Consider the following 14,981-nt stretch of genomic DNA (forward strand, 5'->3'; position numbering starts at 1 on the left):
GATTTCTCTGTCACAAGGCAAGCCTTTTTGGTTTTAGTTAGCTACACCCTCCTGCCACCATGTGTCAACACAGACTGAAACCTTTACTACTGGTGAGCCAAAAATAAACACATTTTGTTGTTGTTTGTTCTTATTTTGTTTCTTCATAAGCTGATAACTAGTAAATTTGTTCTAGTGATAGAAAACTGACTAATAGAACTATGTTAGTCAGACTGTTATATGTTCAGTGAACTAAATGTGCTATACACAAAGAATAATCACTGTAATGGCCACTGCTATAATACTTTTTTAAGACAAAAGGACATAAATAAGATACATGTAAGACAAAGATATTCAACTCAGTTTAAGAATAAAATTAACACACACTTATGGCAGTCAAGATCTTATTAAAGTTCTGAATTATATCCTAATTTTAACATAAATTTGCCTAGAAAGTATGGCTGGTTGTAGCTTTCACCATTTGAGCCCCACCCCCCTTTTTTTGTTGTTGTTGGTGATTCTTCAAGACAAGGCTTCTCTGTGTTACAGCTCTAGCTGTCCTGGAACTCACTTGGTAGGCCAGAGTGGCCTCGAACTATCAGAGATCTGCTTGCCTCTACCTCTAGAGCACTGGGATTCAAGGCATGCGCCACCAGCACCCTGCTCCAGCGCCCTGCTCGGACCCACTCCCAGAGCACTACTGCTTCCTGCTGAGGGTCTTCCACTCTGGATAAAGCATGGTGGAACTGTAATCTCAGGTCCTATCCTCCTCTGTAGAAGGGCAGGCAGATACCTAAGACAGACGATCTGGATTTGGTTCTTGAGAGTCAGAACGCAGCAGCTACAAGTATAACTTTGTCCTACCCTAAGGCTGGAGCCTTGAGCATCACAGCTATGCAGGGACCTCGTGGTTCCTACTGATTTCCAAACATGATTTTCAAGCATCTATGTGATCTGGCAAACCTTCAAATCCTTTCAAAAATTTCTCCTTTAAATGGATTCAGTTTCTGTTGCTTATAATCAAATGTTGTACACGTTCATATATGTATTTACATATATATATTTGTGTGTGTGTGTGTGTATCACTTGCTACTAGAATAGAAAAAATCATATATTTTTAAAAGAAATAAAACATTTGGAGGCTGGAGAGATGGTTTAGAGGTTAAGAGCACTGTCTGCTCTTCCAGAGGTCCCAAGTTCAATTCCCAAAAACCACATGGTGGCTCACAACCATCTATGAGATCTGGTGCCTTCTTCAGGCCCATAGGCATACATTCAGGCAGAATGCTGTATACCTTATAAAACAAATCTTTTTTTAAAAAAGAAAAAAGTCCTGAAGTGAAACATTTAAAGGTAAGCTTTCTTCCATGTTATATAGCATATATTCAATTATGAGGTATTAGATATAGATATGTAGAAGGAATACAGTTTTAAAAGTACAGATTATACAGAGGCACATGAAAGATAAATTTTATTTTTATATGGAACAATTGTAATAAGTGTTATTCCTTACCACCGAATTAAGAGGAAAGGGGACTCCAATAAGGGATGCCATCAGTGGTGCAATATCAGCCTAGAAATGGAAGAGTTCAATTCTAGTAAGTCTACATGGATAAACCAGCAAATTGCATCCTCTCATACAACTACAGACTATCACTATATTTATTATAAGCAATAATATACATTACTATATAGCAGTGTCTCTAAATGCCAGATGTTGGAAATTCATGAACTTTGAAGAAAGACTATTAAAGGTCATCAATACAAAACAAAGTCGAACAAGAATCATTTGCCCTATTAGAACCGGACAGTTCTGTATAAAGTTTCCAGTATTGTGTAAAAGAAGACTTTGATGGCTATAAAAGAAATGGGGGGTCCATTTTATCTGGAGACATGTGCACAAGCACTAAAGAAAGCCCATCGGAAGGAAGTCTGGCCAAGCAGTGGAGAAGACTGCCCAATGGCACCATGGGTATTCCATTTTCAACTCCACCTTCACCGCAGGGAGCTGTTCATGTTCTGTCGTTATTCTTTGTCTCACTGCCCATGCCTCAGCTACTGCAATCCACTTTGACCTATTATCATTCAGAGACTAATCTCTACAGGGAACTAACAACCTCAATATTTCTAAATTTAATTGGCTGTATTTATATTAGTCCTCAAAAATCTGCCAAGTAGTAAAATACTTAGAAGTTGGATGAGACAGCTTCAAATCCTCGCTTGCTAGCACTGAAAACCTCAGCATGGTTTTAGACTTCCCCATCAGGTAAATATGTCTCTCCCTTAGGAAATGACAGCAGAATTAAATGAGATAAACTTACAGTGTACCTAGCACATAATAACCTGCAGTGAAGGGCAGTTACAATTGATGCTCTTACCATGCCTCTCTCTCAGTGACCATGGGATAAAGTCTCTTCTTGGCCCCATTAGTGCCTACTTTGAGTTCCCTTTGTTTCATTGGTGCTCCTTTTAAAGTATCTCTCTGTTCCTCACTTAATGTAGTTTGTAAGGTGTCAGATTCATGCCAGTCCCAGAAAACCAATGCTATTTAAAGGCTTCCTTACATTTTGTCTCTCCCACTCATCTCATCTATTCATCCTAAAACCTGAGAATTCTTATACATGCACACACATGCGCGCGCACACACACACACACACACACACACACACACACACACAGACAGAGACATACACAGAGACACAGATACAGATACATACACAGACACTGATAAACACACACACACACACACACACAGAGAGAGAGAGAGAGAGAGAGAGAGAGAGAGAGAGAGAGAGAGAGAGAGAGAGGCACAGAGGGACAGAGACACACACAGCCACAAAGACACATACAGACACAGGCACACACAAACACATAGAAGAGATACACAGAGATACACACAAACACACACACACACACACACACACACACACACACACACACACACACACACACACATTCAAGAGCTTCCTCAAGCTTTTGGAATTAAGTCCCCAAGAGCCATCATGGCCTAACAAACCAGTCCCTAATTGTTTCTGGCTGACATCCTATGGTCTCTGTGATCTGAATACAAGCCACTTCTACCACCCTTCAGCACATGAAGTGTCTTCTATGTCAAGCCCTGTGCTCATGCTGCTCCTTTCCCAGAAAAGCTCTGCACTGACCTGGCCTTATTACTCTTGCTTATTCTTTAATCTCAGCTCAACCCTGAACCTTCTAGGAACCTTTGCTAAGCAGAGTTTACCAGATATATACATCCCATGCTCTCAGGCCTATGGGCCTCTCCTACAGTATTTACAGTTCTAGTTCCGCATTTGCTTATACAATGCTTTGACAATGCCAGCTTTCTCCTCTACAGCAGAAGCATCCAGGTCACAGCACGTGCTTGCTTTTACTCACAACTACCCCACTTCAAACATGGCACAGTGGGCATCTGATTGTTGGTTGGAGGACTGAATACAAAGATTCTCATCTAACATACTGGTATGCCACAAATATTACCCAACAGATTGGAACTTCAGAAAACAAACTTTACATTCAGTTTTTGACTAAGATCTACTTTTGGTATAAATAAAAAAATGTTTTTGTATGATACTCTTCAAATCATTTCTATTCCTTAAGACTGTTTTTTTATTATAAATTAGTGAATTTAATATTTTAAGTTTATATATATTCATTTTCCTCAATATCATGCATTAATGCTAAGAGGAAATAAAAACCTATTTTTATTATGCTCCTAGAAACAGCTTTACAAAGGATAGATAAGAAACTGAATCCTTAAACTGTGGTTTACCATCCTTAATAAAAATGTCACCTTGTGTGTGACCTAGAAGACAAGCTACCTGCCACTTTCATAATACATCCCAGTGATGGTGACCCTTCTACAAACAGTGAAGAAGCTACTTAACCAGCTTTAACCCTGCGCTTTGCATTTACACGTAACATTGTCTAGCTCTGTTTTCTTTAAGACGGGTTTTATTTGTGTAGCTTTGACTGTTCTGGAATTAGCTCTGTAGACCAGGCTAGCCTCAAATTCAAAGAGATCAGCTTCCCAAGCACTGAGTCACCACTGCCCAGTGTAGCTTTCTTAAGTTACACACACACTCTCCTCTTAACAAAAGATCTGTAGATAAGTAATATAAACTCTTGTCACACTTGCTGTTCATAAGGTTAAAATACAGTAAAAAGTGAAGTATCTGTTAACAAGAGAAAAAACAGTAAGTGAGATCCAGGAAACACCTAAGGGGAAATTTTATTGCACGTCTGCTTAACGTAAGCAATGCAATCATTACAGGAAATCGAAGAAATTTACTAAGTATGGAAGTTTAGACTTACAGAACAACTGACTAGTACCTGGAAGAAGCCTCAGGTGAAGATGTGGTGTACACACATATTTGGAAGAATGCATGCATGTATAGAACAGACGAAGTCAGAGGAGGATCCGGGGGTATCTGCTTCTATTGCTCTGCATCTTCTGTTTTGAGACAGGCTCACTCACTTAACTGGAGACAGTCTGCATACAGGCTAACAGTTCAGCAAGCCCCTAGGTTTATTGGTCTTCACCTCTCAACACTAAGTGTAGAGGAGCACGAAGCCATGCAGAGACTTTACTGGGTGCTATGAATTTGTATTCAGGTCTTTTTTCACAGTAAGACCTCTTGCATGCCTGAGGCCCCTGGAAAGAGGCTTTGGTTTCAAGTGACAGTTTAAAAACTGTTTATTCCTTATTGTGTATAAGATGGAGGACGGGAAGGGAGCATACATGTAGAGATCAGAGGACAGCATGCTAGTCAGTTCATGTCTGCACACTGGGATTCTGGGGGATTGAACTCAGTCAAGCTCATGTGACAAGCACTTTACTCACGTAGGCATCTCAACAACCCACATGGTTTTTGTTGTTGTTGTTGTTTGTTTGACACAAGATTAGTCAGGCCAAAGCACTAGCACTGAAAGTAGTCTCAATAGCAGGAATGTTAGAAAATATTGCCACTACTACAATTATTATTACTGCCAATCTTTCTCTAAATTTCTTATAGAAAATAACATAATTAAATTTGAAAGGATACCTGATTGATATCTTGCCTCTTCCAATTTTCCAATCTCCATTCTGAATGACAGGGACATAAATATGTTAAGATTTTTAACGAGAACAAATTGTCTTATTTTCAGGAGTGCTGAACACTCCATGTAAAGCATAAGTATTGGAAACCTCTCTCTCAACCAATATAAAAAAAGAGAAATGTTAAAATAGCAGGGGAATAAAAATAAATCTTTAGTATTTTCTATGCTTTATTAAACCTTTAACATGTTCAGGAGACATAATGCCCCAACATCCAAGGAAGCAAAAAGGGGAGTACAAGCCTAATGATAACTGACAGCAAGGCAGCTACTCACCACAGCTGACCAGCTGTTCTACTCACCACAGCTGACCAGCTGCTCTATTCACCACAGCTGACCAGCTGCTCTTCTCACCACAGATGACCAGCTGCTCTTCTCACCACAGCTGACCAGCTGCTCCACTCACCACAGCTGACCAGCTGTTCTACTCACCACAGCTGACCAGCTGTTCTACTCACCACAGCTGACCAGCTGCTCTATTCACCACAGCTGACCAGCTGCTCTTCTCACCACAGATGACCAGCTGCTCCACTCACCACAGCTGACCAGCTGCTCTTCTCACCACAGCTGACCAGCTGCTCTTCTCACCACAGCTGACCAGCTGCTCTTCTCACCACAGCTGACAAGCTGCTCTTCTCACCACAGCTGACCAGCTGCTGAGGTGACACACAGCACAGCAGCCAACAGCCTCCCACCCGCCTACCCTTTCACTGGGTGGACAGTTCTTGGTTAAAAGTCTAGCTGTGAGGCTCCTAGATCATTCATACATTTTAAAAACAGTATGTGAAATTGCTATTAAAACCCCTTCACAGGGCACTCTTTCTAGCTTTTTGAGAAACCTCACCCTGATTTCCAGAGCTGTTTGTGCTCCAGCAGTGAATAAGAAACATAAGCCACGTTCTGCGTAAGTGAATAACTTTAGCCGCAAGCCTTCCCTTTCCCCATATCCCCACCAGCTTTTGTTGTCATTTGTGTTTTGGAGCTTCTGACTAAGCTAAGATTGTCTTCTCAAAGTAATTTAGATTTGCATTTCCCTTATGGCTAAAGATTTGAATATTAAAAAAAAATAATTTCTCAGTCATTTGTATTTCATCTTTTGAGAACTTTCTGTGTTTAGTTTTTGAGATCTAGTTACTAACTTCCTGTCAGATATATATGTGGTAAAGAATTTTCCCCATTCTGTAGGCTGCTTCTCTGTCCGAATGATGGCGGCCTTTACTGTACAGACGTTTTTACTTTCATGTGGCCCCATTTATCAGTTGTTGGTCTTAATACTTCCATTACTGGATGCCTGCTCAGAAAGTTCTTTCCTGTGTCTGTGCTTCAAGCATATTTTCTACCTTCTATTAGACTCAGGGTATCGGATCTTACGCTACAGTCTGTCCCACACTGCTTTTGCTCATGATGCACACCACATCAATTGACATAACTAAGAGAGCACTTACTCATAATGAATAACTGTTTATAATAGCTTTACTCTACTAGGCAAGAGCTTCCATGGCATGAACAGTGTAAACACACATCTGCTTTACAGGCCACTGGGACACAATGTCATCCTCTTCAAAGCTCATGACCAAAAATGGCTCAATTGAGCTTCAAAAACCCAAACAAACAAACAAATACTATGTTTTAAACAAGCCTACCAGTTAGTTTGTGATTTGGGGTTGAGCATTTGTAACAATCCTGGGCTACATGGGAACCATGAGCTAGACACCCCTATGCTAGTACTAAGATCTATGGAAACAACTATCCCAAAGAGAGCATAGTACATTTAAAAACATCAAAAAAGAACAGTTTAAGTTTGTCATTTGTGCTTAAATAAGTCTGGAGGAATCCTAACAGCTTACTATCGCTGTATTCTGCCTTTCTGTCAAATACTTCCTCTGTAGGCCTATGGCCTGCCTGGTATTCTCTGCCAGCACTAACAATACATAAATAGCATAACGGAAAATGCACCATGACTTACATGAAGACACGCCATTCTGTCCAAACAAAAATAACGTGGCATTACATTTAGCTTTTCATATAAGGGACAGACACTTTTAGATACTGCAATCTCATGATTAACAGAATGCTGTTTTAGGGAGGCTTAAGTTAGAAAATTGTAATCAATTTAATAAATTACCTCTAAGAAACTGTGCATTATTTATTTTATTCTTATTTACTGATACTCAAATTGTTTAATATAATTTAATAAAAATGAGATTAAAATTTCCAATTCTTAGACATTTAGGAAGGCCAAAATATTTGCTATTAGTGGTATACAGGGATATGTTCAACACATGGTTCTGGGAAGAGGGGAGGGGAGAGAGAGAGAAAGCTAACCAACTCCTTGATTTGGAGAATCTGCATATAACAGTGACAAAAATAACACTACACGTTAAGAGATTTAAAACAATCCGAAGTGATTTGAAAAAGAAACTAATTGAAAAGTCCACTTAGTTTACTTCTAGTATTATTCTAAATGCTAGATACATAGGCATTTATGACAATAAAAACAAATGTTTGTACCTTTTAAAAACTCATCCTCATATTGCTGAGCTGATACATTTTGAGGAAATTTGATTCCAGCTCCCCAAGTAACGAAAGGAGTTAAAGTCTCTGAAGGATGACCAGCCCCATGGGAACCTACGGCGAAGACATCGAGTCATAAGACTGAGCATACAATCACTGACAATGGCAAAATAACCTCTAAATGCTTTGGTGTAAGAATCCATCCCTGTATAGGCTGGGAAAGCCAATGGCCCAGACATGGTGACTACTGCTCTTTTGCTAAATGGATATAATGACTTCTCAGTTGTCTTCTCAATAACAATGCTGTTATCTATGCATTATCTTTTGTCAGCTTTAGCCAAAGAAAGCGCTTCTTACACTGAGCAGCAGTAACTGCAGTGACACACGACTGCTCAAGCAATGCAAACAGGTGGCTATTGAACGTTCAGCCATTAGGGGGACATCTATATCACTTGTAAATCACAGAAGGAGCCAGGGCAGACAGAGGCAGAAAGAGCAGGGAAAAATTATTCAGGGGAATCATCTCCCAGCTGGGATCAGTGGTATGAACAGGACAGCAAGATTCACGATGGTATGAAAATAAAATGTTCCCCACAGGTTCACATATTAAATACCTGGTGCCCAGCTGGTGCTGAGACTTTGGGAGGCTGGAGAAACATTATGGTATTGCCAGCTAGAGTAATTAGTCACCAGAGGTATGCCTTTGAGGGTAGGAACCTGTCCCCATCCCTATTTCTCTATCTTTGCTTCTATCTGCTACAAGGTAAAAAAAAAAAAATCTTCTCTGCCAAATACCCAGCAACACGAGTTCTGTCCAAGCCACCAACCACAACAAATCCTCTAAAACAGTGAGCTAAAGGAAGTATTTCTTCTTAAGTTGCTCTCATGTATTTTAGTCACAGTTATGCACAAGTAACTCACACAGAATCCTTGTTCCAGCCTCTCTGTAAATGGGACAGCTAAAAGCAGTCCTTTCTAAGATGGACTCCAGCTCACTCGAATTTCATCTTACGATGCAAGAGGTCAAACCTCATCTTGATGTCCCATCATCTAAGCACAAACTCCATTGGGAACCTCCCAGGGAGCACGGAGTTGTGCTGTCCAAGGCAGCCCTCAGACATATATACGCGCTAAGTAGCATCACTCGCTTTGCCTGTAAATTCCAGGTACAATTTCTGTTCTACTTCCTCATTTGTAAATGAGATTATGTTCGTCTCACACTCAGGAAGGTCAGACATTTTAAACATGCAATCATGTGCTGACAGCTGATTTTCTGAACATAATACTTGGAAGCTACATCTGCTACTACTTTCATTAAAGTAGTAATGAAAGACAGACTAACCCCAGTCTGTCATTCCATGGTCAGAGGTAAAAATAAATGCTGTTTTCCCATCATCTTCATAAAAATGCTTGAATATTGATACAATTTCCTTCACTCCATCATCAACTTTTTTAATATTGTCCTTATATTCCCTGTTTACAAAAAAATAGAAAGGACAATAAATTAAATTAATTTATAGAAATCAAATTTATTCAATTCAGATTCATTACATTTAAGGTCAAAAACTGAAGAAATGCTTTCAGATTTAATCTTTACTACTTTAAGTCAGAGCCTCTCATAAGACTAATTTTTTGTTTAATAAATTTTAAAAAACTGAAATACTTTTCATAGACATGTTAAAAGGAAAGTACTGATTAGTAAATATATTACAGTGAACACTTATAAAATTCTAAATAGGATAATAAAGACTTTCGATTTTATGCATCTGATAAACTTTACTGTTCTGGTGACCCTTAATAGGGAAGTATAATTATTTACAATACAGAATTTTTCCATACTAGAAAGTACTTGTGATTTATATCTACTACACTGTTGAGAACAAATTATACTCAAGCTTCTCATATAGTTACACCAAGTCAGTTTAATATGAATATATTCCACTAATGAAAACACTGCATCATGTTAAACTAGGGGAATATGAGATATTCATGCTGGTTATTAAACAGTACACATTAGAGTTAATAGAAAAACAACTCAAAATAAAGAATAAAAGTTAAAATGACTTCTTCTTTCTTATGGTCTGCAAAGCTGAGACGACCACTAAAGAAGTAATAAACACTTTATGCAATTGTTTGCTGAATACAATGCTGTTAAATAAACACTCAAAGACATTCTATCTGTTATAAAATCCATACCATAAAATGTTTGTGCTTTGAGATTTATTGGGAACACTCCTAAAATGTGGGTTCTTGAGATATTTTCCTCTGCCTTGACAAATGAATACAAACCATTATTTCGCTTGTTTTAATGTGCAGCACAGCCAAAGCACAGGCCATTTAACCAGTATCAAACTATACATCATATAACTGAAAACACCACAGAGGATAGCACTTTCATAAAGTACTGGTTCTGTTGTCATGATTACAAAGAAAATCCCAAACTATACCAATATCTTAAACAAGATCAAAGAGAACACCAAATTCAAATTACCTTGATGATGGTCGATGAGCATGTCCATTTGTATCTATTCCTAATAAATGTAAGAAAAAAACGACTTTTTCTTCATTTACTTTTGAGAACAAAGATTGGTTGTTTCTTGCAGCATCAAAGAAGTCCTACAGGTAACAAATCAGGTGGAGAATAATTTAGTTTATTTAAATTTATAAATAAGCATAACTTAAATCATCATATTTTGTTTCATTTTGTCTTTAAAATATAAAGCATGAACTCTTGGTTATCAATTCAGATATTTCTGTTCAAATAAACATTCAGCTACTGTATACTATTAAAGAAAAGGAGCCTAATTTCACACCTTTATTACCACAGAACTATTAGGATTTTTAAAAACAAGAAATACGGGAAGAGAGAGGGGGAGAGAGTCAGAAGAGAGACAGTCAGGAGAGAGAGAGAGTCAGAAGAGATAGAGGTCAGAAGATTGTATCAAGGCAGATCTTCCAGGTTGCTGAAGCCGCGGAGAGCTCATAGGCAGCACCCCACGAGCAAACTTGAGCCTCAGAACCACAGGTAAGACCAACTTTTCTGCTGAAAGAGACCTGCCTGGTGAACTCAGGACACACAGAGGCAAAATTACTCTAGGACCGGGCAATTCCGCTGTTTACCAGGAGTCCCAAACCCGCGGATCCTGGCCCGCAGCAGCTCTCTGCTCCCAAACCCTGTGGGAGAGAGACCTCACCGCCTGGTCAGGTGGACACTCCTGAGGCTGCAGAGCGGAAGAGACCAACAACACTGCCCACCCCTGCCCACATCCCTGACCCAAGAGGAAACTGTATACGGCCTCTGGGCTCCCGTAGAGGAGGGCCAAGGAGCAGGAGGACTGCTGCGCCTGAGACACCGCCGGAACCTGAAGGAACAGACCGGATAAACAGTTCTCTGCACCCAAATCCCGTGGGAGGGAGAGCTAAACCTTCAGAGAGGCAGACACGCCTGGGAAACCAGAAGAGACTACACGCTGCACACATTGCTGATTCCAGAGGAAAACACCAAACGCCATCTGGAACCCTGGTGCACTGAAGCTCCCAGAAAGGGCGGCGCAGATCTTCCTGGTTGCAGCCGCCACAGAGAGCTCGTGGGCAGCACCCCGTGAGCAAACTTGAGCCTTGGGACCACAGGTAAGAAAAACTTTTCTGCTGCAAGTGACCTGCCTGGTGAACTCAAGACACAGGCCCACAGGAACAGCTGAAGACCTGTAGAGAGGAAAAACTACACGCCCGAAAGCAGAACACTCTGTCCCCATAACTGGCTGAAAGAAAACAGGAAAACAGGTCTACAGCACTCCTGACACACAGGCTTATAGGACAGTCTAGCCACTGTCATAAATAGCAGAACAGAGTAACACTGGAGATAATCTGATGGCGAGAGGCAAGCGCAGGAACCCAAGCAACAGAAACCAAGACTACATGGCATTATCAGAGCCCAATTCTCCCACCAAAGCAAACACAGAATGTCCAAACACACCAGAAAAGCAAGATCTAGTTTCAAAATCATATTTGATCAGGATGCTGGAGGACTTCAAGAAAGACGTGAAGAACTCCCTTAGAGAACAAGTAGAAGCCTACAGAGAGGAATCGCAAAAATCCCAGAAAGAATTCCAGGAAAACACAATCAAACAGTTGAAGGAATTAAAAATGGAAATAGAAGCAATCAAGAAAGAACACATGGAAACAACCCTGGATATAGAAAACCAAAAGAAGAGACAAGGAGCTGTAGATACGAGCTTCACCAACAGAATACAAGAGATGGAAGAAAGAATCTCAGGAGCAGAAGATTCCATAGAAATCATTGACTCAACTGTCAAAGATAATGTAAAGCGGAAAAAGCTATTGGTCCAAAACATACAGGAAATCCAGGACTCAATGAGAAGATCAAACCTAAGGATAAGAGGTATAGAAGAGAGTGAAGACTCCCAGCTCAAAGGACCAGTAAATATCTTCAACAAAATCATAGAAGAAAACTTCCCTAACCTAAAAAAAGAGATACCCATAGCATACAAGAAGCCTACAGAACTCCAAATAGATTGGACCAGAAAAGAAACACCTCCCGCCACATAATAGTCAAAACACAAAACACACAAAATAAAGAAAGAATATTAAAAGCAGTAAGGGAAAAAGGTCAAGTAACATATAAAGGCAGACCTATCAGAATCACACCAGACTTTTCGCCAGAAACTATGAAAGCCAGAACATCCTGGACAGATGTCATACAATCCCTAAGAGAACACAAATGCCATCCCAGGTTACTGTATCCTGCAAAACTCTCAATTAACATAGATGGAGAAACCAAGATGTTCCATGACAAAACCAAATTTACACAATATCTTTCTACAAATCCAGCACTACAAAGGATAATAAAGGGTAAAGCCCAACATAAGGAGGCAAGCTATACCCTAGAAGAAGCAAGAAACTAATCGTCTTGGCAACAAAACAAAGAGAAGAAAAGCACACAAACATAACCTCATATCCAAATATGAATATAAAAGGAAGAAATAATCACTATTCCTTAATATCTCTCAACATCAATGGCCTCAACTCCCCAATAAAAACACATAGATTAACAAACTGGATACACAACGAGGACCCTGCATTCTGCTGCCTACAGGAAACACACCTCAGAGACAAAGACAGACACTATCTCAGAGTGAAAGGCTGGAAAACAACTTTCCAAGCAAATGGTCAGAAGAAGCAAGCTGGAATAGCCATTCTAATATCAAATAAATTCAATTTTCAACTAAAATTCATCAAAAAAGATAAGGAAGGATACTTCATACTCATCAAAGGAAAAATCCACCAGGATGAACTCTCAATCCTAAATATCTATGCCCCAAATACAAGGGCACCTACATACGTGAAAGAAACCTTACTAAAGCTCAAAGCACACATTGCACCTCACACAATAATAGTTGGAGATTTCAACACCCCACTCTCATCAATGGACAGATCATGGAAACAGAAATTACACAGAGACGTAGACAGACTAAGAGAAGTCATGAGCCAAATGGACTTAACAGATATTTATAGAACATTCTATCCTAAAGCAAAAGGATATACCTTCTTCGCAGCTCCTCATGGTACTTTCTCCAAAATTGACCATATAATTGGTCAAAAAACGGGCCTCAACAGGTACAGAAAGATTGAAATAATCCCATGCGTGCTATCGGACCACCACGGCCTAAAACTGGTCTTCAATAACAATAAGGGAAGAATGCCCACATATACGTGGAAATTGAACAATGCTTTACTCAATGATAACCTGGTCAAGGAAGAAATAAAGAAAGAAATTAAAGACTTTTAAGAATTTAAAGAAAATGAAGGTACAACATACCCAAACTTATGGGACACAATGAAAGCTGTGCTAAGAGGAAAACTCATAGCGCTCAGTGCCTGCAGAAAGAAACAGGAGAGAGCATATGTCAGCAGCTTGACAGCACACCTAAAAGCTCTAGAACAAAAAGAAGCAAATACACCCAGGAGGAGTAGAAGGCAGGAAATAATCAAACTCAGAGCTGAAATCAACCAAGTAGAAACAAAAAGGATCATAGAAAGAATCAACAGAACCAAAAGTTGGTTCTTTGAGAAAATCAACAAGATAGATAAACCCTTAGCCAGACTAACGAGAGGACACAGAGAGTGTGTCCAAATTAACAAAATCAGAAATGAAAAGGGAGACATAACTACAGATTCAGAGGAAATTCAAAAATCATCAGATCTTACTACAAAAGCCTATATTCAACAAAACTTGAAAATCTTCAGGAAATGGACAATTTCCTAGACAGATACCAGGTACCGAAGTTAAATCAGGAACAGATAAACCAGTTAAACAACCCCATAACTCCTAAGGAAATAGAAGCAGTCATTAAAGGTCTCCCAACCAAAAAGAGCCCAGGTCCAGACGGGTTTAGTGCAGAATTCTATCAAACCTTCATAGAAGACCTCATACCAATATTATCCAAACTATTCCACAAAATTGAAACAGATGGATCACTCCCGAATTCCTTCTATGAAGCCACAATTACTCTTATACCTAAACCACACAAAGACCCAACAAAGAAAGAGAACTTCAGACCAATTTCCCTTACGAATATCGACGCAAAAATACTCAATAAAATTCTGGCAAACCGAATCCAAGAGCACATCAAAACAATCATCCACCATGATCAAGTAGGCTTCATCCCAGGCATGCAGGGATGGTTTAATATACGGAAAACCATCAACGTGATCCATTATATAAACAAACTGAAAGAACAAAACCACATGATCATTTCATTAGACGCTGAGAAAGCATTTGACAAAATTCAACACCCCTTCATGATAAAAGTCCTGGAAAGAATAGGAATTCAAGGCCCATACCTGAACATAGTAAAAGCCATATACAGCAAACCAGTTGCTAACTTTAAACTAAATGGAGAGAAACTTGAAGCAATCCCACTAAAATCAGGGACTAGACAAGGCTGCCCACTCTCTCCGTACTTATTCAATATAGTTCTTGAAGTTCTAGCCAGAGCAATCAGACAACAAAAGGAGGTCAAGGGGATACAGATTGGAAAAGAAGAAGTCAAAGTATCACTATTTGCAGATGATATGATAGTATATTTAAGTGATCCCAAAAGTTCCACCAGAGAACTACTAAAGCTGATAAACAACTTCAGCAAAGCGGCTGGGTATAAAATTAACTCAAATAAATCAGTAGGCTTCCTCTACACAAAAGAGAAACAAGCCGAGAAAGAAATTAGGGAAACGACATCCTTCATAATAGACCCAAATAATATAAAGTACCTCAGTGTGACTTTAACCAAGCAAGTAAAAGATCTGTACAATAAGAACTTCAAGACACTGAAGAAAGAAATTGAAGAAGATCT

The 14,981-nt window shown here is 39.4% G+C and overlaps 1 protein-coding gene across 11 annotated transcripts in view; it reads right to left on the bottom strand.

The window, feature by feature from the left end:
• The window catches only part of Pign (phosphatidylinositol glycan anchor biosynthesis, class N), a 130,856-nt gene that overhangs the window by 96,524 nt on the left and 19,351 nt on the right, over positions 1-14,981 (bottom strand). For all 11 annotated transcript variants that reach the window (XM_087581099.1, XM_087581095.1, XM_087581096.1 and 8 more), the window contains 5 exon segments: positions 10,100-10,224; positions 8,951-9,081; positions 7,606-7,722; positions 5,043-5,083; positions 1,493-1,552 (listed from right to left, as the gene is read on the bottom strand). In XM_087581099.1, coding sequence (XP_087437225.1) covers positions 1,493-1,552; positions 5,043-5,083; positions 7,606-7,722; positions 8,951-9,081; positions 10,100-10,224 — 474 coding nt within the window.

The sequence above is a fragment of the Rattus norvegicus genome, chromosome 13, assembly GCF_021556685.1.
Source record: "Rattus norvegicus strain SHRSP/BbbUtx chromosome 13, alternate assembly SHRSP_T2T, whole genome shotgun sequence".
NCBI classification, from domain to species: Eukaryota; Metazoa; Chordata; class Mammalia; order Rodentia; family Muridae; genus Rattus; species Rattus norvegicus.